At 37.9% G+C, this 25,804-nt stretch overlaps 1 protein-coding gene across 1 annotated transcript in view; it reads left to right on the top strand.

The window, feature by feature from the left end:
* The window catches only part of grid1a (glutamate receptor, ionotropic, delta 1a), a 279,228-nt gene that overhangs the window by 218,035 nt on the left and 35,389 nt on the right, over window positions 1-25,804 (top strand). Inside the window, exons 6-9 of the mRNA XM_028603265.1 lie at window positions 9,527-9,580; window positions 17,762-17,935; window positions 21,007-21,168; window positions 23,514-23,633. Of these exons, the coding sequence (XP_028459066.1) occupies window positions 9,527-9,580; window positions 17,762-17,935; window positions 21,007-21,168; window positions 23,514-23,633 (510 nt within the window). The remainder of the gene's footprint in view (window positions 1-9,526; window positions 9,581-17,761; window positions 17,936-21,006; window positions 21,169-23,513; window positions 23,634-25,804) is intronic.

Here is a 25,804-nt window from a genome sequence, read left to right as displayed (position 1 = left end):
AATTTGCTAAACCCAACAAAACAAAAATGTAGAGGCTTCAACAGAAACTGCAGTCCAAAACACAATCTATGATCAATACAGTCACTTTTGTCTGTTGTATAAGGGCAGACCTGATACATAAAATAATGTAGTTTCTGTTATTCCATGGGATGTTAGTGTTTTTTATGACATTGTGCTATGATTGACTAAATGTTCCTGTTGGGAGAGAACATGTGTTAGTGTTTTGGAAGAATTATTTGATTTTGAGACATGATTACATTGTTTTGGTTAACACAGTCTATTGTGTTAGTGAATTATTGTATTTTGAAAATCGGTGTTGGAGTTTAGTTTACAATGTGTGATTTTGAGCATGAAATTAACTGTTTTGCCAATCGTGTGTTGTAGGTGTGTTGGTGCGTTAAGAGTTTAGGAAAGTTGTTAAAAGTATTGAAAAAAGTGTCATAGCAATTGTGAAAAACTGTAAGTAAGTGTAAGTTAATTCAAATTTGACAGAACTGTTTTAAATGAATTATACTGATAGTTAAATATTGCAAGTTAGTGCATTAATATTTACCTTTTGTACATATTTATATACATAAAAAAAACATTGTATTGTAGCCCTGGGCACAGTCCTAAGGTTCCTAATTTAGTCCATATATCAAGGCTAATGTGCCAACTGGTGAGTCTCCTAGTGGGGACATTAGCTATTCCACTCATGGCTATAGTGTAAGCCTGTGGGAAGCTAACTACATGCAGGGAGGAACTAGCGGCCTCAGTACCATGGCAGATGGGAGTCTTGATTTGTTTTTAATGTGACACGCGTGTGCCATCTTCTTGGGAGGGCCACCTGGTCTTGAATACTGACAGTGGAAGGTCAGAAGAGATTTGATCGGATGCTGGATTTTTTGAGCATCAGTCATTAGTTGATAGTAAGATTTATGAATAAGGGTCCCATTTGAACTATTTTCTTTACAGAGCACATAGAACAGGCCACAGAACTGACTAGCATTAATAAAGGTTTTCCAATCCCTTAATGATATAACATTATGACTTTTGAAGCTTTTCATAGATAATTTATCTTTGCGTTAGACTCTAAGTGTCTTCATCTGCTCTTCATGTTTTGTTCCTTATTAATTCCTCTGTAGACAACACTTGTGATAGAATTCATTTTTGACAAAATTATTGTGTATAATCAAGGAACTATGCTGTCATGAATAGCTGTGATTGTGTCGCTAACCTTCTCACGCTAAATTGCGGGTTATGTTTGGTTCTAATAAATTATGGATGCTAATTGTCACAGAAAAAAAAGATGGCGTTGATGAACCCAGGCTCTTAAATAACCCATGCATGTATGTACCCATACATGGTATGTCTGTACCAGTCTAAAAGGGGCAGGGCAGTTGGCACCTTGTGTTCAATGCTGTGTCGATAGAGCAGACAAAGTGGTCTGAAGGTGTGTTTCCACAGCAACAGTGGCAAGGCTGGGTTCAGAGGGACTATTGTGAATGTTTTATGGCAGACCTCATTACTCCCTCCTGGCTTCTTTGTGAGAACCTTACACCAAAAGAAAACACAAAAAGGTGGGACAGCTTCAAAAATCTTTTCATTGTCCACCCTGTTCAAATAATACCAAAATACTAACTCTGAAAGGCCCCCATTTCAAACCAACAGGGGCCCTTTGTTGCTATGCACCAAGAGCTGACCTTAAAACTATGGTGCAGGGCCTCAAACAGGGACACATCTGTTGTCATTGAAGTCTCACTGAGTAGGTGGGACAAAGAGGGAGGGGGGTAAGCAAAGCCACCTCTGCATTCTGAGAGCAGTTCACTGACTTGAAAATGTAACAATCAGTGCATCAATTCAATTCAATTCAATTTTATTTATGGTATCAAATCATAACAAGAGTTATCTCAAGACACTTTACAGATAGAGTAGGTCTAGACCACACTATAATATACAAATACCCAACAATTCTGCGACAGTAGTGAGGAAAAACTCCCTTTTAGGCAGAAACCTCGGGTGGTGAGGAAAATTTCCTTTTAGGGAGAAACCTCGGACAGACCCAGGCTCTTGGTAGGCGGAGTCTGGCGGTGCCGGTTGGGGTGGTGGGGGGGGGGGGGATGTACTCACTATAATATATACAATATTAGGGTTTGTATCTTTCCCTCTCGAATGATAACTAGATACGCAATCTACAGTCAGATACCCTAATCCCTAACCCAAACATGATACAGATGAATTTGTAATGTTACAATACACTGTGATTCAAAACCAATTGGATTAAGCCACAAAGTTTAATTTTTTTAAACTTTTTTAAATGGTAAAGGTGTGACTAAAATGAATCAATTATATCCTCAATTGCAATGCCCCAGAAAATTCTGTCTTCTGCCACACAAATAATAATACACTTTTCAGACTGAGCATTGTTTACCTCATTTTCTGGGTCAGTGTCATCCCTTTGAATCTAGTATTTTCAATAATGCTGTGTGGCTTCAGGGACCAGGAGGAGTTGGCGCCAGTTAGAATTAGCATTACTGCAGCTGGCGCTTTCCTCTTGTTGACTGTCAATAGCGATGTTTGAAGAGACTGCAAATTCAATGTAAAGAGTCCAAGCAGGGTTATAAATGATAGGCTGACTTTTCTTTTCTTTTCTAATATAGTAATATAATGCTTTTTTCCACATGGTGAAACTGAAGACTCTTATTTTGAAGACACATTGAATTTAGATAATTATCTAAACTGTAAGCTGAAGGGTGGGGATTCGCTTCACTTGCAAGATCTGTACACTGTGATCAAATGAGAAAGCTGTTAATTACAACGTTTTCATTTATTCTTGTTGGTGCTAGACTCATCCTACATTTGCGGGAGCTAGTCCAGCCCAAGTGAAAATGTCACTGTTGGAATACATACAGTAGTTGTGATGTAAAAGTTCCTGTAGCTCATATTGGAAGCAAACAGCTAATTAACACAATTCAAGTAGGCTACAATTTGGATTAATTTGTAGTCTCACTGCAGCTTTATTTTCTCTTATTTAGCCTACCCTCATTGATATAAATGGAATGGACAAAATAATAGAAACACCTGTCTGTGTAACATTTCTCTAAAACAGTTTTATCAAAAACATCATGAAGGTAGGATTTTATGCAGGAGTTGGTTTAATAGAGTAAACACGTTTTGTGTATCTATTAAACTAGAGTGTACAATCCAAACTGGCTTTGCTTTTAAACATTCCAAACATGTTTTGTACTGTAACAAATAATTGTATTGGATGAGTTTACACTTAGCACTCATCTTTTCACATTCATGAGATTCCTCCTCAGTCGTCTGAGCCTTGGCCAAACCTCCCCCCACCTATTTCCACATCCTTCTAGCCGCAATTCCTCTCAATCTTTCTTCGGCTGTCACGGTTTTAAATTGGAGTTGGCATTCTCTGGCTGCCTTTGTAGCATTGCTACTGTATAAGAACATGCCTGGGGTTCTTTGCCTCTCTGATTAGAGATCTTACTGTCGCCAGGCTTTGGCTGTATCAACCGTATAGAATATTCCTCAGATGTCACTCCAGGCTCTTGTCTATGCCTCCGTCTCCAAAACCACATTGCTCTTTAGAGTTTCACTGTTACATCATCTACTGAAGTGAATGAAAAGACAGAAAACACACAAAGCCAAAATTACTCTGCCTAAATGTCGATAACATTTAAGGTCTCAAATGGATTTTTAGACTTTGGTGTGATCAATTTTAAGCAATGGGGAAAACCCTTAGTTTAACTGAAATAGGACAACGTGTGATTAGGAAAGGGCTGATAAGGCAAAAATAATTTAGTAATTGTACTGAGACATATGTTTTGTTTTTTTCATTTTAATAGGTGCAAGTTTGGAATCCTAATAAGCAACTCCCTTAAGTATTGTAAGCACAGCATGTTTTGGGCTATTTCTAAGATCTCAACGTCCACCCGCTTTTCAATTAAAATCAAATTTTGTATGAATGAATCTGAACTATTGGCCACTCACAGTTAGAATTGAAACAAAACCAGTTTCAATTTAGTGTTGATGTTAGGGGAAATGGCAACAATTACTAACAATGAATGACAAAACAGTGATCAGCTAGCACAGCTTTCAGTCTGATATAGTAGCTCTCAAACACTTCAGTATGTCAGCACAATTATTAATTTGTCAAATCCATACAGCACCACACAGACATTCAGCTTGACAAGAGTTCTTTTCTAGAGTGTCTAAAGTTTGCAAGTGTTCAGTTGTACTGTGAACTGCAACTGAACCTCTCAAGTGGTGGGTTTTTTTGTGCCTAGGGCTTCAACAAAGCATTTCAGCTGGTACACATTAACTAACAGGGCTCTAGACTAACTTTTCCACTGGAAGCAGGTGCTACCAACCTTCTCAGTTTGTCGCACCAGCACATGATTTGGTCGCACCTTTTTTTGTTACAGCATGGTATTAATCAGTGACCTTGCATGCTGATGAATAGTTGTCTTCATTTGCATTACAGTTTTTCACAATCGCTATGACAATTTTTTCAATACTTTTAACAACTTTCCTCTTAACACACCAACACACCTACAACACACGATTGGCAAAACAGTTAATTTCATGCTCAAAATCACACATTGTAAACTAAACTCCAACACTGATTTTCAAAATACAATAATTCACTAACACAATACACTATGTTTACCAAAACAATGCAATCATGTCTCAAAATCAAATAATTCTTCCAAAACACTAACACATGTTGTCTCCCAACAGGAACATTTAGTCAATCATAGCACAATATCATACAAAACACTAACATCCCATGGAATTACAGAAACTGCATTATTTTATACGTGTTAGTCAGGTCTGCCCTTATACAACAGACACAAGTGATTGTATTGATCATAAATTGTGTTTTGCACTGTAGTTTCTGTTGAAGCCTCTCTACATTTTTGTTTTGTTTAGTAAATTTTTTTTGAAGATTATTTTTTGGGCTTTTCCGCCTTTATTTGACAGGACAGCTAGTTGAGAAAGGGGAGAGAGAGAGGGGGAAGACATGCAGGAAATCGTCACAAGTCGGATTTGAACTCTGGACCTCTGCGTCAAGGCATAAACCTCCAAGTATATGTGCGCCTGCTCTACCCGCTCACCAATTTGTTTCTTTTGCTGCAGAGATTCAATACAAAAAATGATTGATCCATCTCAGAGTAGCTTAGAATGTACGGTTTATGAAAAAAAGGAGACAGAGACAGAATTGTCCTGGTACTCCTCTTCCTCTCCCTCGTGAAGGCATTTTTCTTATTTTCTGTGTTCATCTACAGTATATTGTTGTAAATAGGTCCTCTTTTACTGTACTACCATAAGATCATGTGATTGAAAGAACCTTAACACCTGAGTGTGTTTCTTAGAAGGGAATCAGCTGTGATTGATCTATAACTTCAATCAGCTGTTTCTCAATAAATGCATGTATAAAATGCAGGGAATATATTTGTGTTTCAATTTACAATATGATCAGCTGTTCACTTTGACTTTAGCCTATAAGTTAGGTTTAGAACATGATGTTATCTGTTCTGACATACAGTGTGAAAGCATTTGTAAATTTGGCAGTTCCATTGTTTTGGTTTTGGTGGAGCTTGTGTGTAAAAGAAGTTCAAGCATTTTAAATGTGTGTTAATTGTATGCATTTTGTGTCAAAGCAACAAGAAATGTGTTAATTGTATAGCCTACACAGACGGATGTTGTGCTAACTGTGTTAAGAGTTTAGGAAAGTTGTTAAAAGTATTGAAAAAAGTGTTATAGTGATCGTAAAAAACTATGTTTTGCATTGATGTAAATATTGACAGAGATTTGATATTTGATATTTGCAAAATATTTTATTCTGAATTTTATCTGACTATTACTCTAACTGCTAAAAAGAAGTCGGGAGGGGCTTAGCGTTTTGGGTCATGCATCGGTCCCTGCAGGTTCAGTGTTTCTTACTGTCCTTGTACAACTTCAACATTTCAAGCTTAAAATGTATTAACCTGGTAACAAGTTTAGAGTAGCCAGCAATGGACGGCCACATTGCCTACAATACACATTCGGCATAGCTTTCCACTTGTACAGCAACCACGGGTACTGTGTTAGCCTTTGTGGTTTAAAGTGGTACTTTTTCTTCTGGTGGCTGTGGCTCAGGCGGTAGAGTGGTTATCTACCAATCAGTGATTCGATCCCTGGCCCTGTCGAAGTGTCCTTGGGCATTGAACGCTGAATTGCTCCCGATGCTGATGTTTATCAGATAAGCAAAACCTTGTCTGGCAGCCTGGCGCCAGTGTATGAATGTGTGTGTGAATGGTGAATAGTGCCTGTAGTATAAAAGCGCTTTTCTTAGTTGTTAAGACTAGAAAAGCGCTATATAAATGCAGTCAATTTACACTTTCATCATCAGTGGCGTCTGAGTTGAAACCTCCTCCTCTCTCTCTCTCTTCACTTTGCTTATTAAAATAATCAGCTGTGGACTGCTTCATTTTTGGAACACGGTAATAGGATTTTTTGTAAGGTTCTACACCACTATGTACATGTGCATCACGAGCTGTGCACAGACACAAAGTGCTGGTGAGGGCACCAATTATAACGGTCACCTTGCACCTGCATATGTGACCACACTACTGTACTTTATTGTTTTTTACCATGCAACAATGAATGAAGTTTAAGGACTCTTAAGACTCTTAGACTCTCGTCTCTCTTGAATGTCAAGGTTTTTCTTCAAGGCAGAGAAAAGAGATCTCATTGTCAGATTTTTTTCAGGACTGGAGAGAGATAATGATTTTAATTAATGGATTACTCGCACATGAAAGGAACCCCTGAGTTATAATTTGCTATTAAAGGTTTACGTTGTTTTGCTGATAAAAGATTGTGACAAGTTATGTTTCTTGTCAAAGCAAACAGTCCTACTGTCTTATTCAGGGATGATTCAAGTGCTAATGCAATTAACCATGTGAACAAATTTACAATCTACAACTGAAATAATAAAACTCAAACATAGAAATAAAATCTTTCTATATATGTATATTTATTTAGAAAATCTTCGAGTTTACCTAAAAACACACTCACACATGTACCCTCCACACACACAGTTCCCTTTCATCTACAGTATCTGCTTCTGCTCTTTCTTTTTGTTCACCTTTTGCCTAAAGTGGTCCCTACGGCTCTACATTGAGCATTGTAGCCTTCATTTTTCTCAGAATCTTGCTTTGTTCCATGCCTGCAAACAAATGCACACAGACACGCACACACACACACACACACACACACACACACACACACACACACACACACACACACACACGCCCTCCAGTGTTATGTTGTGCCTTAAGGTTGTGTGACACAATAGTGAAATATTTCCTTTCTTCTCTGCCTTTATCACATTTAAAATGTCACTCGTAGCATGATAAATGCTTATATTACATGAATAACAATATTAACTACAATACCAACATTGTGAATGTATATAATTATTGAGACAATCCTTGATGGCAGGACAGAACAATCTTTTTTTTTATCTTTACCCATGTAGTTAAGTAAGCAGAGTGGACAATAGTTGGTCTTTTACTACATAAATCTTCAGTCCTGCATCTCTCTGGTATTGCATATCATCCATTGCTAATGTTGGCCTACACATCTGAATTTCAGGGCAATTTATGAAGGCATATAGCCCCACGCTTTAATTTTAAGTACGAGACGTGGTATTTCAACCATGGAGGTAAATATTGCTCTTGCACCGGTATGGTTCTCTTGCAGTTTGATGAGCTCAGTCTGGGAATGAGAGGAGCATTAAAATCAAATCATGACTCTTCCAAGGTTAGAAGATCGATTGGCAGCTTTTGGTGCTGTGCTCTGCACCAGCTATTATTGATGAGCATGGTGTTGTTGAGTAAAAATCTCAGCATGTTTCCGCCAGTTATATGTTGAGAAATCAGTCTTCATTGCTTTGTGTGAAAGGGATTCATTTGGACACTAATGATAGCAATTTGCAGGAGGGGGCATGCATTGAGACGTTAAGCATGACAGATGTCAAATGTGTGCAGTCTCATGACAGGTGGTTTATGGTAATTCCACGGTGGGTTATTTTCACCTGCACGGAAAGGTTTCCGGTCACTTACGTGCACTTCAGTAAACGGATTACAGTACAATTTCTGAAACCTGATTTCTAAATGTCATGTAAACACGGTTTCTGTAAATGGGGTAAAGAAAACTGATTTTCTCCTGGAAAAGGCAGATTTATTTGCTGTGTATATGTGTAACTTGGTTTACACATTACAGACCTGACAAAAGACTTTAGATAAGGAGAGTATCGGCGTGAAAGCAGAGGGATGGGATGAAGGGAGAGACTATTACACATAGTCCATGTCAATATAAGGTTTCCATCTTGAACATTTGAAAATTCAAACAGTAGAAACACAGTAGGGATTTCTGGCACAACTTCACCTACTTAAGGTACATGGAGAAGAGAAAAATATGAACAGGTCAAAGGTGGAGTGCGAGTGCACAGATTTTCTTCACAGTGAGCGATTCTTTGAATTTTAAGAGGTCGAAACTCCAACACTTAGTATAAAGAGCAACTTCATTGTCATACCTCATTGTTGGATGATCCTGATGAAGGCTGAAGGCCACAAGCAGAAAATGCATTAGTCTGACAAAGGTGGTCTTGATAATAGAAGTGTTGCTGGAGTTTTGACCTTAAAATCTCACTACAAACCTTACCTTTTTAGTAGGTGTTTATATATTGATGTATTTTTATATTAGTACTGTATTTCTTCAGCTAGCTAGACTGTCCGTCGAATCTGAGTTTTCTGTTTCACGACTAAAACAACCTCTGAACCTACACGTTCCACCAAAACAAGTTCCTTCCCAAGGTTATTTTGCAGAGGCACCGTTGCTCCGTCCGACGCTTACCGCCACCCAAGACAATTGTAATTGATTTAAAGAAATGCCAATAAACAATTGCACGTTTTTTCTCCCATCCCAGAATGTTGTGTGAACTAGCCAGACCCTCCTCCACAGCGCTGTGGAGTAACGTTTGGCAATGCGAGACTAACTCTCTAGTGCCACAGAATCTGACAGGTTACAGATTTATATCCAACAGTGGCACCAATTTCTGCAGGCTTCACATTTTTTGTTACTTTCAAAATCTCTGAAGTGAGTATTGCTAATGAAGTAAGTCCCATAGCAGTGGGCATAATATGTGCATTTGTACTTCAGGCTTCATTTTCAAATTCAATGTAAAAATATTCAGCTTGTATTTAGCTGGTGTGCTCAACATGGCATAATTTATCATGGCTGGTGTGTCCAATATCCTCCAGGCAGTGTGATATTGATGCATGATGTTATTTCCTTCCCTGACCCATCGGACCAGCACTCTTTCTGTGATCCAAGATGTCTTGATTTACAAATTAAGCTCCAGATAGACCCGGGGGGTGACTGACATGATCTATTGTAAGATCTGTATATGTACACAAGGTTCTGAAAATGTCCTTCTTTCTTTGTCCGTCCTCTCTCTTTCTCTTTTTATTTATCACTACAGGCTGTGGAAACCAACCTGGCATCCAAGGACAGTCACTGGGTCTATGCCAATGAGGTAAGGCCAAACACACTCGCACCTGAGTGAATTTAGACCTTAGTGTGAGTTTGCCTCTGTCAACACAGTCTCATATGCTGCCAAGGCATACACACACACATGAAAACCTACAACACTGTCACTGTGTACACTTTCATATTCATGTACAGTAAATTAGCTGCACACCTTTTGTTTTCATTTTATCTTGGATGCCTGAGCGACTGGGCCTTTATGTGATATTGTATAATTGGCCTCCATTTAATTGTTGACGTTAGTGTGTCTTTTCCCCTCTGTCTCAGTGCTCAGTATGTCTGACATTGACCTGAATGGTCTTCTAAAGTGGCTGTAACAGCACAAAATTTAGATGCACTTACAGAGCAATACAAGACAGAGCAGGGGACTTTGTCTTTAGCTTAAGTGCCTCAGCGCTGCATTTCCCTTAATTCAAAATGATTTGGAGATAAGGGGGGATTAGGATTGGCTTTATACTAAAAGCAGTGTGAAAGAAATACTTTAGATAAATGTTTTTCCCCATGATTAACCTGGAATATATGCATTGCGGTGCCTAATAGGATGTCCATGTGTTAATGAAATATCACCTCTTCACTCATATAAACATGTGCTCAACATCCAAGACCCATGTTGATCCATAATCCATGGAGCATATTGTGTGTATGATGCCCAGATAGCCATGTTGTCTAAGCAACAATCAATTTTCACAAACTGCAGTCATCTGTGGTAAATTTACTCTTTACACAAAAATGTATAACATATATTGGTCACTAGACTTTAACCAACAAGTATGAAATAGTTGCTTTATCACAAGTGCATCATTTCAGTGTATTTCAGTAGCTCAAATATTGATTTACAAAATGTAATGGGGCTAAATGTGTTGAAAACCATCTGGTATGTAAACGCCTAAATTACCTCATTTTAGACTATAATGAGCTTTTATAGAATAACTACCTGATATGTTTCAAATGATGGCCACTGTGCATTTCAGCACACACATAACTGAAATATTGATTTACAACAGCTAATGAGATTTCTTGAGATTTCTTTCAAACTGTATCTGTGTCTCGCAGCTTACATCCAATTGTTTTGTTGATATGTCTCCAAAAAAGACCTAAGTAGTCTCAGTCGATAGGATCAGGACTGTAATTCTTACAGTAATTTGAAACAGTATTCACATACAAATTCATGCATGTCTTTTTCAGTCAATTACCACACACTTCCACTAAGACATTAGCTTAAATTGCATCTGACTCTGGAAAGTATGAACTAATGGCATGTTAATTTCTATGGCACTGCCTTAATGGTTGATGTGATGTGGCTTACTGTAGAGTTATCTCTCCCTAGTACACATTTTAAGGGGAAGAATGTGCATGGTTGTATCTGTGAACAATGAAATATATCCCCATTTTATTTTCTTGCTCTTTTTTTCCCTGTTTTCTTTTCTATTTCCTGTAAATGTTGATTATACTGTTCTCTTCTTCTTTCTTTCCCTACTTTCAATCCCTTCCCCACAATATATTGACAATCACCTTGAAATGATAATAACACAGACTTGTTGAAAAATCTAACAAGAAAATTCAATTACTACTCATGCCGATCTATTTATTTCCCAGCCGTTGGCGTCCAGAGCTCCTCTCACGTACATATAAAAGAAAAAACATGAACTCTGAGCACCTTAGTAGTCCACCTTTCTTTTAGATTTTAATGTTCTCCTTGAGCCTTTTAAATTCCTAAACCTTGATCAACAAGAGTCACCATGTAAATTGAATCCAGGCATGTATCGAACAGCAAATGATTTATCCACAAATCTTGCTTATCTCTAAAGGGAAAGGGGAAGGCGATTTAAAGGAAGGTACAAAGCTAATCTGTTTCTATTAGCCTGTGATTTAATTTCTGAGCAGCCTCCCACATAGCTGATAGCACAACGAGTGTGCACAAGGTTTTTTAATTCATCGACATACGTGAGGGCCGGCAAGCACAGTGATTATCAGAATGAGATTCTCAGATTTGTAGTATGTCTCTATTTTATTATCTTTTCTGGGTATTTTTACAAACTGCAACAACTATGAATCACTCTCCTTTTGTATCAGGTGAACTCTGTACTCTCTTACTAAACAGCTATAATATACTAGATACTGTTTCCTGCACTCGTGGAAATCCTGTTAGCCTGATCAGATGCAGTCCGGGTGTATTACAAAATCCTGCAGGGAAATAACAGCTTTCCATGTTACCACTGTATGCACCGACAGTCCCTGCTGACAGTTGCTCCTATTCAGTTGCCTGGTCGTGACTGAGTTGTGACATTCATTTTAACCAGGTGAACTTGAAGCACACTGTCACTCGCCTGCCCACCCCATCAGCTCCCCAGTCTCCTGCCAGCCTTTACACCCCATACAGCCAGTGAGGTCTCACATTTCATTCAACCTCACGACAAGCAGTTATGCTAATATGCCACCAGTGGCATCATATGGCACAATGAATGTAGCTGTCAAGCTAGAAATGTGATAAGAGCACAGAGTGAGATGGATGGAGAGTGAAAATGATGATGATGAGTGAGTATAATCACAAGTCAGAAAACAATAAGGTGTAACAGACTAGGAGATAAACAAAAAGGAATAAAACTAATACTGATAAGGCAGTCATTTAATTCAGGAATGTCATAAGCTTTACAGTAGAAAGACAATATCTTATACAGTAACTTAAAGATTTAAAGTTACAGTAATAGGTTAAAGGCTGTTGATCACACATGGATGTCCTTAATAAATGTAGCATGACACTTGTATAAAGTAGAGACTGAAATATCCTGACCTTTAGTCCCTAGTATAGGTCAAACTCCAAGTTTAAAACGATGAACTTTTCTCTCAACAAACTTGTCTTCAGTAGTTTAAGACTGACACTAATGCATTTTCAAACCAAAGGAGTGGGCTTGAATGGCACACTGTTCATGAGCCCTCAGGGAATGAAACTTATTCAACACAAAAATGACCAATATAATGTTTAAGAAAAAAGAAAAAAAGCTTTTATATTTAGTTTAAAAAGTGCAGCAGGACTTGATGTGAGCAGCAGGGCACGGGGATGACAGGCAGGCGTGCATCTTCCTAAACCACCCACCAAACCAGGGTGCTGCAGCTGCTAGCACACAGAAGGTTGTCTGCTTCTGACACTGTCTAGTGAACTCAGATGGATTGCACATTATGGGAGAATTTGTTGTTGTTTTCTTCCCTTCAAAGGCGGGACGGTGACACCTCAGAATGTTTGATGGATGAGGTGGCTGTGCCTGCTGTGACAGACAGAGTCGAGGAGGACAGTCATGATATGACTGATGTCTTTGGTAACTGCTCGTCAAGCAACTGAGATGGAAACCCTTTTCTTCTGACACAATCTCCACCACATCAGACTGTGGGACAGGAAGGTGGATTACTGAAGAGGCCACTTACGAGAAAAATAAAATATAAAAATAAATATTATATTTTCCAGTTATCTTATTGATTACTCAAAGTAATCCCCCCACCTCTAGGCTGAAACGTAGGTTCCATCATAGCAATACAACCCTCATCACTAACTCATGTATATATATATATATATATATATATATATATATATATATATATATATATATATACGTTGCACAGTACTCATGGACAATGAGCTATGTAATGGGATGACTATTACACATTTGCACTGTAATGTAAAAATTTGTGAATGAATTAATGTAATTATTTACATGCTATTTCACCTTATGTCGAGATTTGAGATATCCTGCAATAATGAATCAACCAATCTAATCTTAAGTGTTAACACATTCGCAGTCTATCTTCTTAGGTCAAATGTTATGTTATGTTGATGCGGATCACACAGTGCAGTGCAATTTTGCATAAAAGTATGTTGTATTTCCACCTGCTCAGACTACATGTTATTGCAAATGGTTCTTTGTTTCAATTTCATTTAAAGTCCTTCCCTTTCAGGCAATCATGAACTGTGAGCACCCAGACTATTGCTAAATATTTTTCTATTTAAAGCGCACATGGGTAGCTCACCTGATAGAGCGTGCACCCATATATAGAGGTTCACTCCTCGACGCAGCACCCGCAGGTTTGACTCCGACCTGCGGCCCTTTGCTGCATGTCATTACCCCTCTCTCTCCCCTTTCAAGTCTAAGCTGTCCTACACAAATAAAGGCCTAAAATGCCCATGAAATAATCTTAAGAAAAAAAACAGTAGTAGAGTTATATGCATGAAGGTACATATTATTAACTGAATGCAACGGTTTTAATTCAATGATAAATTATCAGAAACAGGCAGTAATAATCCAACACATTTTATCAAACTACGAAAATAACCTCACGTCTTTGCAAAGAGACAGGAACTCCATCTCCTAGTACTGCATTCCTCCGACTATTGAAATGTGTTCATTCCTATCCAGCCTCTTTACATCCACATCTGTTCACCAATGCTGCAAAGATTTTGTGGTCCCACCCCCATTTGTGTAGATGCCCGCAGGTTGCTATAGTGTTTGCTTTTTTTTCTCAAAAGCCTTTCAAGAAATTCTAAGGCCATGGACTTATGGTGTGCTGTGGTTGACAGTGATGCACTCACCATAGGATAGCATGGATATTCAATAGGAAATAACTGCTTTGATCTGCTGGGAAGGTGACATAGTGCCGCAAAACCAGCTGTATGGACTTTCTTTATTTAATATGTAATCTTAGTCTGATTTAACTTGCAAAGTGTTGTTCATACAAGACAAAATGAAATATAATTGTCATAATGCTTTAAAGAAACTGTAACAAGGTTTATGTGCAGTTATCTGGCTCTCTACTGTAGATCTGGTTTATTGTGGTTTATGTTAAGAAACTTTTCAAATACAATGAAAGTAATTTTTTTAAGTCCCCATACATGTGCTAAATACTAAATGCAAATTGGTGGTGGCTGTACTTAATATTTTAATACAGAATATAACAGCAGTGTTTCTTACATGGTTTTCCACATGAATGATGTGTTTGCCCTCACCCTGTGAAAAACAAGTAAATATGATATAAAAATTAAAAAAACAGCACTTATTGAATAGGACATGGCATTGATGTAATTGTGAAATCCTTTAATTTTACATAATTGTTATTATCATGTCTATTGTTTGATGAAAGAAGGCAGCTGCAATTGAATATGAACGTTAATATATTGAAAATCAGTAGCACAACTCAGCAAAGGCTTGTGCCTTGCATTATTTTATGTTTGTGATGTTTAATTGTTTTTATCCATTGCAAAAGGACAATAGGACACCAATTATTCGGTTCTTATAACTGAATAATAAAATAATGTTGTGGTTATTTTCTGCCTCACTAATTACCTTTCTCTCAACAATACACTGAAAGCACATATAAAAAGACACGTATGTGTTTTATAGGCAAATACAGCTTGAATTAATGTCATAAGCACTGTGCTATGCTCTCCTTCTCTGAGTCTTCCCTGACATTACTTCTCAATTTAGTTGCCTGCAGCTTCAAGAAGCACCTTAACTTCTAATTAAATCGCTGTCATGATTACCAGTCTTTTTTTTTCTTCTCATGAGTGATTAATGACAGTGACTGAGCAGCACAAAGATAATCTGTCATCTGAACTTGATTTGTGATTGTATTTTGGTCGTCGGCCGTCATCAAAGTATACTCTTTCAGAAATTTGAGTGGGTTACCTCCAAGGTGCTTAACACCTGAACTGATTGTTTGAAAACTGTACATTTTTAAAGCACTTTATGATGTTAAATGCTTGTGTCCAGACAGTTCTGAGTAATATTGTGATTTGACTTACTATTATAATCACATACAGTACACCATTTAGTTTCTACTGCTTTCAAAATCTATGGGATGATCATTGTAGTCAGAGGCCTTGATGTATCATTCCTGTATTCTTTATATAGTATTGATCCTTTTTGTGTGCATTTTGTACACGTGGAATATATCACATTGCCTGCACTTTCTTCTTAAACAGAGGTAAAAAGGCCAGTCAGTGGCCGGGTCAGTTTATGACACAAACCTGTGATGGTGACAGAACACTTGGACTGGGTGGAACTGGAAGTTATTAGCTTGGACGTTAGGGTTCGACTCTGTGAACCATGTAGCATGATTTATCTGATTAATGTGTCACGGCAACTCATGAATATTCATAATTTTCACCTGAGTGAGAAAAAGGCTCAGAGGATAAACTAAATGAGCTAGAATCACCTGAGGAGTGTTTTACTCACGCTGTACACAGATGAAAGATCTGGGAACTCTGATTTTGGAAGAAAGAATCCATATAAATCAATTCAGTTTGCTCACCATTAAGTGGTTTTGCATTGAAAATATACACATGTATATGACATGAGAAAAAGGCAGAGGGGTTTAAAGTTTACCCTCTATTTTTGAAAGATAATGTGAGAAAGGCAAGGTTGACTGCCAGCTAAAATAAGGTAAACATACAAAGAAAGACAATGTGAGAAGCCAGGAGAAATGAACAGCGAGGGAGGACAGAGACCAGCAGTAACAACAGAGGTCGATGCAAAGAGGAGAAAACAAAACGTTGGATTAGGAAAACGGATAGGAAGCATGGATTCAGGCATGTGTGGTTAAGGATGATATTAACTGAGAGCTGCTTGAGTTTCGACCCAACAGTAACCTCACAGCTTTATTGTTAGATAGTACTGTATTCGAACCCAACGTTTCCCAAGAGACTCACTGTCTGCCTCAGCATTGACCATTGTCCTGCTCTGGAGACTAGCAGGCTGCTCAGTGCCTTGTGAATATTGATCTGACCCTTCACAGTGTAGATCTCCACTGACCTCCACACGTCATGCATCCCGCCAAGAGGGCCATGGGTCACATGCACTATTATTATAAAGGACATACTTGCAATGTTCATTGATTTGTTAATCTGTGTTTACACTGCAAGCCTTAGTTCTTGATTCAGAAATATTGCTCTTATCCAATGTTTTTGTTTGGTAATTATGACTTTTTGTGGAGCAACAACAGAGGTGTGTGTAGTTATAGAGTCGGAGCCAGGAGTGCAGAATTGTGACAAATGGAAATCTAGAGTAGGGCTGATGGTTTTGGGTAAAAAAAATCTAATTGCAATTTTCCTGCCAAAGATTGCGATTAAGATTTGATTTGCAACTTTTGTATTAACTACATATTGCACCTTCTACAATCATGTTAAATAAAGTAATAAAAAATAAATGCAAAATCTACTGAAAGTAGGACATTGTATATGTAACATTATTCCAGAATTCATCTTATGAAAAAAACAGTGAATATAATAATTAAAAGAGGAATAAAAAATGTTATATCAAATATTAAACCAAACATTCAACTGAATATTTCACATACGATTAATTGCGGTCTTCCTGATTAGCTAATCGCATTCTTTCACATCGCAATTACGATTTGAAAACAATTAATCATTCAGCCCTAATCTAGAGTGGCGTAAAATCGCATGAATTCCCTGAATGACTGTTCAGAAAAAATCAGCCCTGTATCTGATGTAGGACCACATATGAAATTGACCCAAATCAGAATTGAAAAGCTCAGATTTCATGTGATTCGTGCTGGCCACACTCTTATGAAAAGTCTGAGAAGTCTGATTTGAGGCACTTTTGCCTGCAGTCTGAACGTAGCCTAATGTGAATAAGAAAATAAGAGACTTTGTTAGATGATACATTCTATCTTAAAATTTTACATTTGAAAATAGTAATTGATTAAAATTTTACCGTCTGTCTTTTGGCCTAAAGCATGGACTCAGTTGTTCAAAGGTATTAATAAACCACTGTTTGGACAGAAATGATATGTGAAATAGGCTTTGGTTGATCATTGTTAAAATTCAAAATGCTTTATGTTCTACAAATAGCAACAAAGAATGAAATGAAATCCTCACTTTACCTCACTTTGTCTCGTATCTAATTGCTCTGTAGCCCTCCATTGTGTCATCTGATATTTTAATTGCTCAAGAAGTAGGCACAGCCAATGCAAACCCCTCTGAGGTTCTATTTCTTATCCAAATTTCCACTTGTTCAACAGCTTTTCGAAAACTGAAAATTAATGGTTTGTGTCATGACTCCCCACTGTTCAAAAAATAAAATAAAAAGAGCCACCATACTTGACCTAAGATTAAAGGGAAAGATTTGTTAAACTAAACTTCTGCTGTTTTCTTCCATTTCAGGAGGTGAGTGATGCAGACATCATGGAGCTGGTTCACAGCTCTCTGGGGCGGATGACCATCATTCGTCAGGTCTTCCCATTGTGGAGAGACACCAACGTTCGCTGTATGAGAAACAATCATCGCATCTCCTCCCTGCTCTGTGACCCGCAGGAAGGCTATCTGCAGTCCCTAGAGGTAAACACTGCTTAAAGATTTACTCTTGAAGCTTGAAGATCACATAGGTCCGCCATAGCTGCACAGAAAATCGTAAGAATTATTTTCAATAGACTGGATATAGATGAGTATTAAATATATCGATGGATACATGTGGCAAATATTTCTCATTCAAGTAACTACAGTAATTTATAAGGAAAAAACGCTGAAAATGCCTCTTATAATCTTTAAAATATGGATAGATATCTAAAACGAATTACTGGCTAAATTCCCAGGCCAAATTACACCAAAAACTGTTGACAGATTTTTGAGATACTCAAACAAGTGCCCTGCCCACATGGACTTACGATGAGACACTAAAACACTAAAAAAATATTTGCAGTGGTAAAATATTTTTTTCTGATACAAACATAACTTATAACATATTTCACATTACATTTCTAACTTCGAACTTCATCTTTTCAGGCTCTACAATTAAAATCTGCCCCAAAAAGGTTCCCTTCCCAAAGTTTTTTTTTTTAAATAATCATTTAACCAGAAGAACACATCAGAATCAAGAGTGTTGTACTAATTTTTTAAATTCATTTTAAAAATGGTGATACCAAAATTCCAACTTTCGAGTTTCAAATGGTCACCCACTGTAGGCTTGAAAGGTAGCTGTAAAAGGTTGGTAATGTCTGTGGTCAGTTTGAATTAAGTTGATTACGATGAATTCCAATGGTGGCAAGTTTTCAAATCAGGAAAAGTATGAAAACCTCCAAAGGAAATTCTCAGACCACTCCAAATTATCCACTGTCTGTGCAAATGCTCAATTTGTTCCAAACTGTCACAGATTCACCAACAGAGAAGAGTCTGAGATTTGAGGATGGTGAATGCACAACATGGAAGCAGTATGATGGATGAGGCTGTGTTGTGTATTTGACTAGTGGCAAGGTTTTGTTTGTTATTTTATCCCTTTTGCTGCAGTATTTATAGTACAGCAATGTTGTGTTTTAGCAACAACCAGCATGTTTCACACACTTTCTCCAGCAGCCAACAGGGATACACTTGTTATGAGCCAGAGTGGCAGAACCATAAAACAAGCACGAAGTGGTCTTTTTTCCCCATTCTGTGTACAGCACATGTGCTGTAAGGACTTATGATCATGATTCCTGCTTGATCACGCCTTTTTCACAGTTGTGGTGTGTAGTGATGTAGGACAATTTAGACAAGCATCTGCCAAGTACCACATGAATGCAAATATTAACTGATTATGTATGCAACTGAACATAGATTAAACTCCCTAGATAAGGTAATTATGAGGGACATGAATGGCCATGAATATAAATGACTTGAGCTCAATATGATTGGGGAATAAGTGGCAGAACAGAGTAAAATATAGTTTAGAAGTAAATAAAATCGTGTTTTTCCATTAACGTGCAAATCTTCTTAAAACTGAATATATTCCAATTGTAGAAAGCCCAAAAACAACTTATTATTTGTTAATAAACTACTGCGATATCACAAGTTTAACAAAGGCTTCCATCATGGAAAGTACTTTAAAAGAGATTATGCTATCTATGATTTGTATTAAGGATTTGTCAACCAAGAAGCCAACCTCTGGTAAATTCTCTATGAAAATGAGAGTCAATAAATAAAGGTACAGTATGCCCTTCAGCACCATCACAGCTTTATCTAACACAATCTCATTCCTTTCTTTGGGTCTTCGTAATAACCTTGCTCACCCTGCCACTTTACATTACATGTCAGGAGTAACTATGGGTTAAGCGTCTTGCTCAGGGACACATTGGTTGATGTATCGCAGTGTGAATTGAACCCAGATCTCCCACACCAAAGGCATGTGTCATATCCACTGTGCCAACACCACCATACTTTAACTACCTACCTACTTTACTTTCATTACTTTCTATAGTAAGTTATGGTCACCTCCTTAGACTTCTTTCGCTCAATCCATCTGGAGTGCAATGGCTGTGTTCCCTGTAGCTCTATTGAAATGTTCATTTGCCTTTTCTTTTTTTTTTCATACTCTGGACAGATGGCAAAACCATGTGGTGTGTGCACACACAGTCCTCAATAATTCACACAAAAGAGGGTTAAATATCGGGTAATGGCAGTTTAGGCATTTATCAGAATAGTTAACACTTCGGAGACCGCAGTGCTTTTCCTGTACTAATCCTTTTCACAAGCAGTCAGCTGTTGTGTATGCTCAAATATCCAGAGCTACTATGTTGCATTAGATCAGGACTGAGTGACCTTTAGGAAAGTGAACTTGACTTGTGTGATGTCTTACTACTGAGAGGATTGGACTGAAGTCTAAATGCGTCATGAACTGAATGCCTGGAGTGGCAGCACGTATTGCTTCCATGGGTCTTCTGCTGTGGGAGAATTTGACTTTGACCCAGAGGACCTATCAAATCCACTGTCACACCAAGACAGGAAGGGTAGACATGATTCCTGACAGGGTGTACTGCAGTCGGAGGAAGACAGTTGGACTGATGGCAGAATAATTGATCATGAAATTATTTTTCTTTGGCCCCTCTCTTGATTTCAGTTCACATCTTTACCTCTTCTTGATCATGCATATCATTTAACCTGCTGCAGGGAGTGCAATCCCATGATTGCAGCAAATTAAACCTCAGTGTTTCAGCAGAAAGTTTCCAGCATATGGACAGTCAGAGCGTAGTTGCTGCTGACTTCACTGTGCCATCCTTCAACATTGTTCTCATGAAGAAAGAAACTAGGTCTTCATCAACACCAAACAACAGATCAAATAAAAAACTGATCACCAGTTTTTACAATGCTTTCCATTCTCTCTCCAAGCAAGGAGACAAGCTTTTATTCCCTACTGAGGTTTTCTTATTTTACCATCAATCCTCACAGGACTAGACTGAAAGACAAGTGTCTTTGTGTCTGCTTCACTCACAAGGGTTCACCATGAGGCTGTGTGATATTTCTTGGAGCTCAAAAAAACTTATTTGTTTTCTTTGTTGTATCCAGAGTTTGCGTTCTGTTATCTGTTGCACAGCACAAACAACAACAACAAAATCCAAGAATGCATTTATTGATATGGCTTGTTTTTTTTACTCCAACAGGTGTCCAATCTCTACCTGTATGACAGTGTGTTGATGCTAGCCAACGCCTTCTACAGGAAACTGGAGGACAGGAAGTGGCACAGTATGGCCAGCCTTAACTGCATGAGAAAGTCCACGAAGCCATGGAATGGAGGATGGTCTATGTTGGATACCATCCAAAAGGTTTTTTTGCTTAACAAAGCTGCTGCTATGCATTTGCTATTTTGTAAGAAAATGCTTATTATCTATTCATCGCAGATAGGACTCAATATAATCAATTTCAATCTGATAATGAAATTTGTCATTGTTACATGTCATGCTGCTTAAACTCAAGTGTGACAGTAAGATGACCAAGTGGGGTACACAGAACCACAAAGACGGTGTGCTCTCGTCATATTGTTTGATTGATTGATTGCCGTTACAGTTGTTGTCATAAAAAGGTGATTGTACCCAAAACACCCTTTGTCTGAAATTATCTAAATTATTTTTAATAACCTCATACTGTACCTACAAGCCTGGTTGATTAAGTGTACGTTTAAAAGGATAATTTGCATAAATCATATGGTATAATTGAAAAAGTGTCACAGTTAAAATCTCCCCCCATACATTGCATGCTTTATACATACTCAAAGAAAGTATAAGTAGTAGTTAATTATATATATATATACAGTACAGGCCAAAAGTTTGGACACACCTTCTCATTCAAATGCGTTTCCTTTTTATTTTCATGACTATTTACATTGTAGATTCTAATTGAGGGCATCAAAACTATGAATGAACACATATGGAATTATGTACTTAACAAAAAAGTGTGAAATAACTGAAAACATGTCTTATATTTTAGATTCTTCAAAGTAGCCACCCTTTGCTTTTTTATTAATAAGGGGAAAAATTCCACTAATTAACCCTGACAAAGCACACCTGTGAAGTGAAAACCATTTCAGGTGACTACCTCATGAAGCTCATTGAGAGAACACCAAGGGTCAAAAAAAGCAAAGCGTGTCTACTTTGAGAAATCTAAAATATAAGACATGTTTTCAGTTATTTCACACTTTTTTGTTAAGTACATAATTCCATATGTGTCCATTCATAGTTTTGATGCCTTCAGTGAGAATCTACAATGTAAATAGTTATGAAAATAAATAAACACATTGAATGAGAAGGTGTGTCCAAACTTTTGGCCTATACTGTATATACACTACCGGTCAAAAGTTTGGGGTCACTTAGAAATTTCCATTCCACTCCATTCCAGACACAATACCTGCTGAGATCAGTTGTATTGTTTTTTTTAACCAGGGCAGCAGTTTTCAGATTACATTATTTGCTTACATAATTGCAAAAGGGTTCTCGACTGTTGTAGACAGAAGTGGCTGAAGAAACACTTGAAATTCATGTTTTTTGGTCTAAACGTCATACCCAAATTAAAAGTGGTACAGCTCCCATATACTTTGACACTCAGGGGTGTGCCTGATATCATTGGAAAGGTGATTGATGTGGGTTTGTTTGTGTATTTGAGAAGTGTTGTATTTTGTAGTTTTTTGGCTTTTTTATTTGCACTTTTCAAATAGAAATAAAAAAATGCACAGACATATTTGTAGAAAAGAATTCATATAAAATCCATTTTTGAGTCTTTTAGCTTCTGAATTTTTTTCTGTAGTAAGCTGAGACGTGGCTAATGCTGTGTTGTCTGTCACCTGTCAGATGTGTTTACAGCAGTGTATTTTAATAATTTTACAGATTTATAACTTGGACAGAAATAAAAAATCTCCATTCTAGCCTCTGTAACTCTGTGTCAGTAAGGCCTAGAATCGCCCTGACACTTGTAACAAAAACTTGAGAATGTTTCCTTTCCAATGATATCAGGCACACCCCTGAGTGTCAAAGTATATGGGAGCTGTACCACTTTTAATTTGAGTATGACGTTTAGACCAAAAAACATGAATTTCAAGCATTTCTTCAGCCACTTCTGTCTACAACAGTTGAGAACCCTTTAGCAATTATGTAAGCACATAATGTAATCTGAAAACTGCTGTTCTGATTAAAAAAACAATGCAACTGATCTCAGCTGGTATTCTGTCTGGAATGGAGTGGAATGGAAATTTCTAAGTGACCCCAAACTTTTGACCGGTAGTGTATATATATATATATATATATATATATATATATATATATAATGTACAAATGACTTTAGTGCTTGTATTAATTAATGTTTGCAGGCTATTGTTCTTTGCCTAGACCTAAACCTACAGAACAGAAACAAATAAAACTAGAAGGGCACTCGGAGAGTGCAGCCTTCCGCCAAGGCCATGCCCTATCTTGCAATGTTAACGAAAGTGAAAAAAGGTTTCTTCCTTGGCCCATGCTAAACCTTTCTACCAAATTTATTTTTCCGTAATCCTGCTGACAAACAAACGAACAGACCGAACCGAAAACATAACCTCCTTGCTGGAAAACACCGCCATCACTGCTACTGCTCTTGTGTTGTGACATCTCCCACAGTAACTATTTTCTACTTGTTATTGCTACAGGGAAGGATCAGTGGCCTGACAGGAATGATGGACTTCCGCGCTGAAGGCTCTAATTCCCACGTGCAATTTGAGATTCTTGGAACTAGCTACAGTGAGACATTTGGGAAAGATGTGAAACGGGTCAGTCCAGAATATTTTATATGTATATTTTGTCTACCTGTCTGTGAAGGACACCTCATGGGACACTTACTAAGTATTTACTGTATATCTTGATGCTCTTTCAGAAAATCAAAACGTGTGGCAAGTAGGTTAATATGAAAATTATGAATACTTTCCCAATCTCTTTTTTACTGTTGTAGCTTTAGATTTAGCAACAATTGTCAATTTTTTATCTCCTGTCAGTACGTCAGAAAAAAAACGTGTAGCTGTGCTACTTGTAGCCTAATGTATTCCACAGCAGGGTGCACCACATTTCTCATTTCTGTGCCATGTCCCAGTTATATGCTGTATGCATTATGCCACAGACCATTTGATTAGAACTTCTGTACAGAACTTCATTTCAAAAGCTATTGTTGGTAGCGATTTTGCAGGGAATTACAGTACATAATTGTCTCTTCTGTAGGTATTGATGAAACAGCAGGTACTGTGAAACCTCTGATCAAAATATAGCTTTTCTTAGACATTGTCTCAATGTGACCACTTATGTGGGAGGAGAGAGCCAAGAGTGAAATTAAACTATTTCTCATTTTCTCAAAGCCCCCCTGCAAACCTCTTAAGTGTTGGCCCTTTATTCCAGTCCTTAAAACTGGTGTCCTGCAGTTTTAGTTCCTCTCTAACAGTTTATTATCCAGTACGTGTGGCTGATTTACTACCTGGGAGGTACAAAGACCTGCAGGACACCTATTCTTGAGGATCAGAATTGAGTACCACTTCCAATAGAAATTCTGGGGGTCCATTGGAGTGCCTGAAAGTAACAAATACTGGATAGAAAGGATTCCAACTGTCTATTGTTTATAAATGTGCTTTTTTCATAGGCCACTGGTTCTCAATCTTAATCCCCAGGATCCAAAGCCTTGCTGTTTGTTTGTTTATTTATTTTTTACTTTCTGGGATGTCAGGTGAATCAGCTGTACTCTGATCCCTGAGAACCCCGGTCGTAGGGCTTAACATTTGACAGTGAGGTGTCAGGTATCAGGGTGCCCTCTACTGGAGCTCCTGAATTAACCAGATCAGTCTGTTATCATCTTCCTTTTAACCACACCAACTATCCTGGCCTGACCTGAGAATTGGAAAAATGTGTGGAGAAATGTGTGCTTCTGCTGTTCTTTACTCACAAAATCAAAGCATAACACTTCCTCTTCACCTTTGACTATTGTTAAAGTATGTTTGATCTGCTGTTGCTTGTTGAGCATAGACATTTAAAAAAATAATGAGCAGGCTTTATGAACTGGCCATGAAGTATTTTCTGAGAAACGTGTCTGATCTTTGAGTGTTGCAGAGCTGAAGTGAGAGATTGAGAGCATTCATTATTTGTGCACTCCTCTCTTAGCTGTAATTTGTTTGTCGCTGTGGATGTCCTGATTCAGTCAGGGACTTCTTGCGGAATGAAGAGGAATTGAGTTTCTTGGCAATCTATGTAGAGCAGGACTGACCAGAAGCAGTAATGAAGATTTAATCACCACTCAGCCTAACTGAAATCATGGAGCCAATTCATCATAATGTGGCCATTAGCATTAGCAAGGAAGAGACACACTGCATGCAGTGTTTATACACACACACACACACACACACACACACACACACACACACACACACACACACACAGGAACAAACATACACTTTCATGTCCTACGGCAGAGTCACACATTCAGTCACAGCGAGACAAACAATGGAGCCCCAAAGCACATTAACACACAAACATGTATTGTACACACTGTTTTGCATCTCAGACACTAAGAGCATGCAGGCAGGCAAACAGACAACAGAGGCCAGGGAGCACAATAACATGTGGGCGCTTGTATCTCAAAATCATTAGAGGCAGAAGGGGACAGCAAGGCCAGATAATGGGATGCCAAATGCATTCAGTGCTGTTGTTCATTAGCTGGCATGTCTATCTGTGCCTGCCCCACTACTTGGCAGAACCATTTACTGTGAGAAAACAGACAAATTAATGTGCCTCTCCTATCTGTTTCTCTATAATAGGATGTTATAGTATATAGTATGTTATAGTGTCAGTCTGTACATTCAACATGTGTCTTGCCTCGTGCTTGTGTCTTGCCACGCCATTACATGGTTTCCTCTGCAATGTACTATAATGTCATGTTGTCGGTCTATGTGTTTTTTTTTCTTCT

Source organism: Perca flavescens, chromosome 17, assembly GCF_004354835.1.
Source record: "Perca flavescens isolate YP-PL-M2 chromosome 17, PFLA_1.0, whole genome shotgun sequence".
In the NCBI taxonomy this organism is placed as follows: Eukaryota; Metazoa; Chordata; class Actinopteri; order Perciformes; family Percidae; genus Perca; species Perca flavescens.
This window is presented reverse-complemented; position numbering and strand designations above follow the sequence as displayed.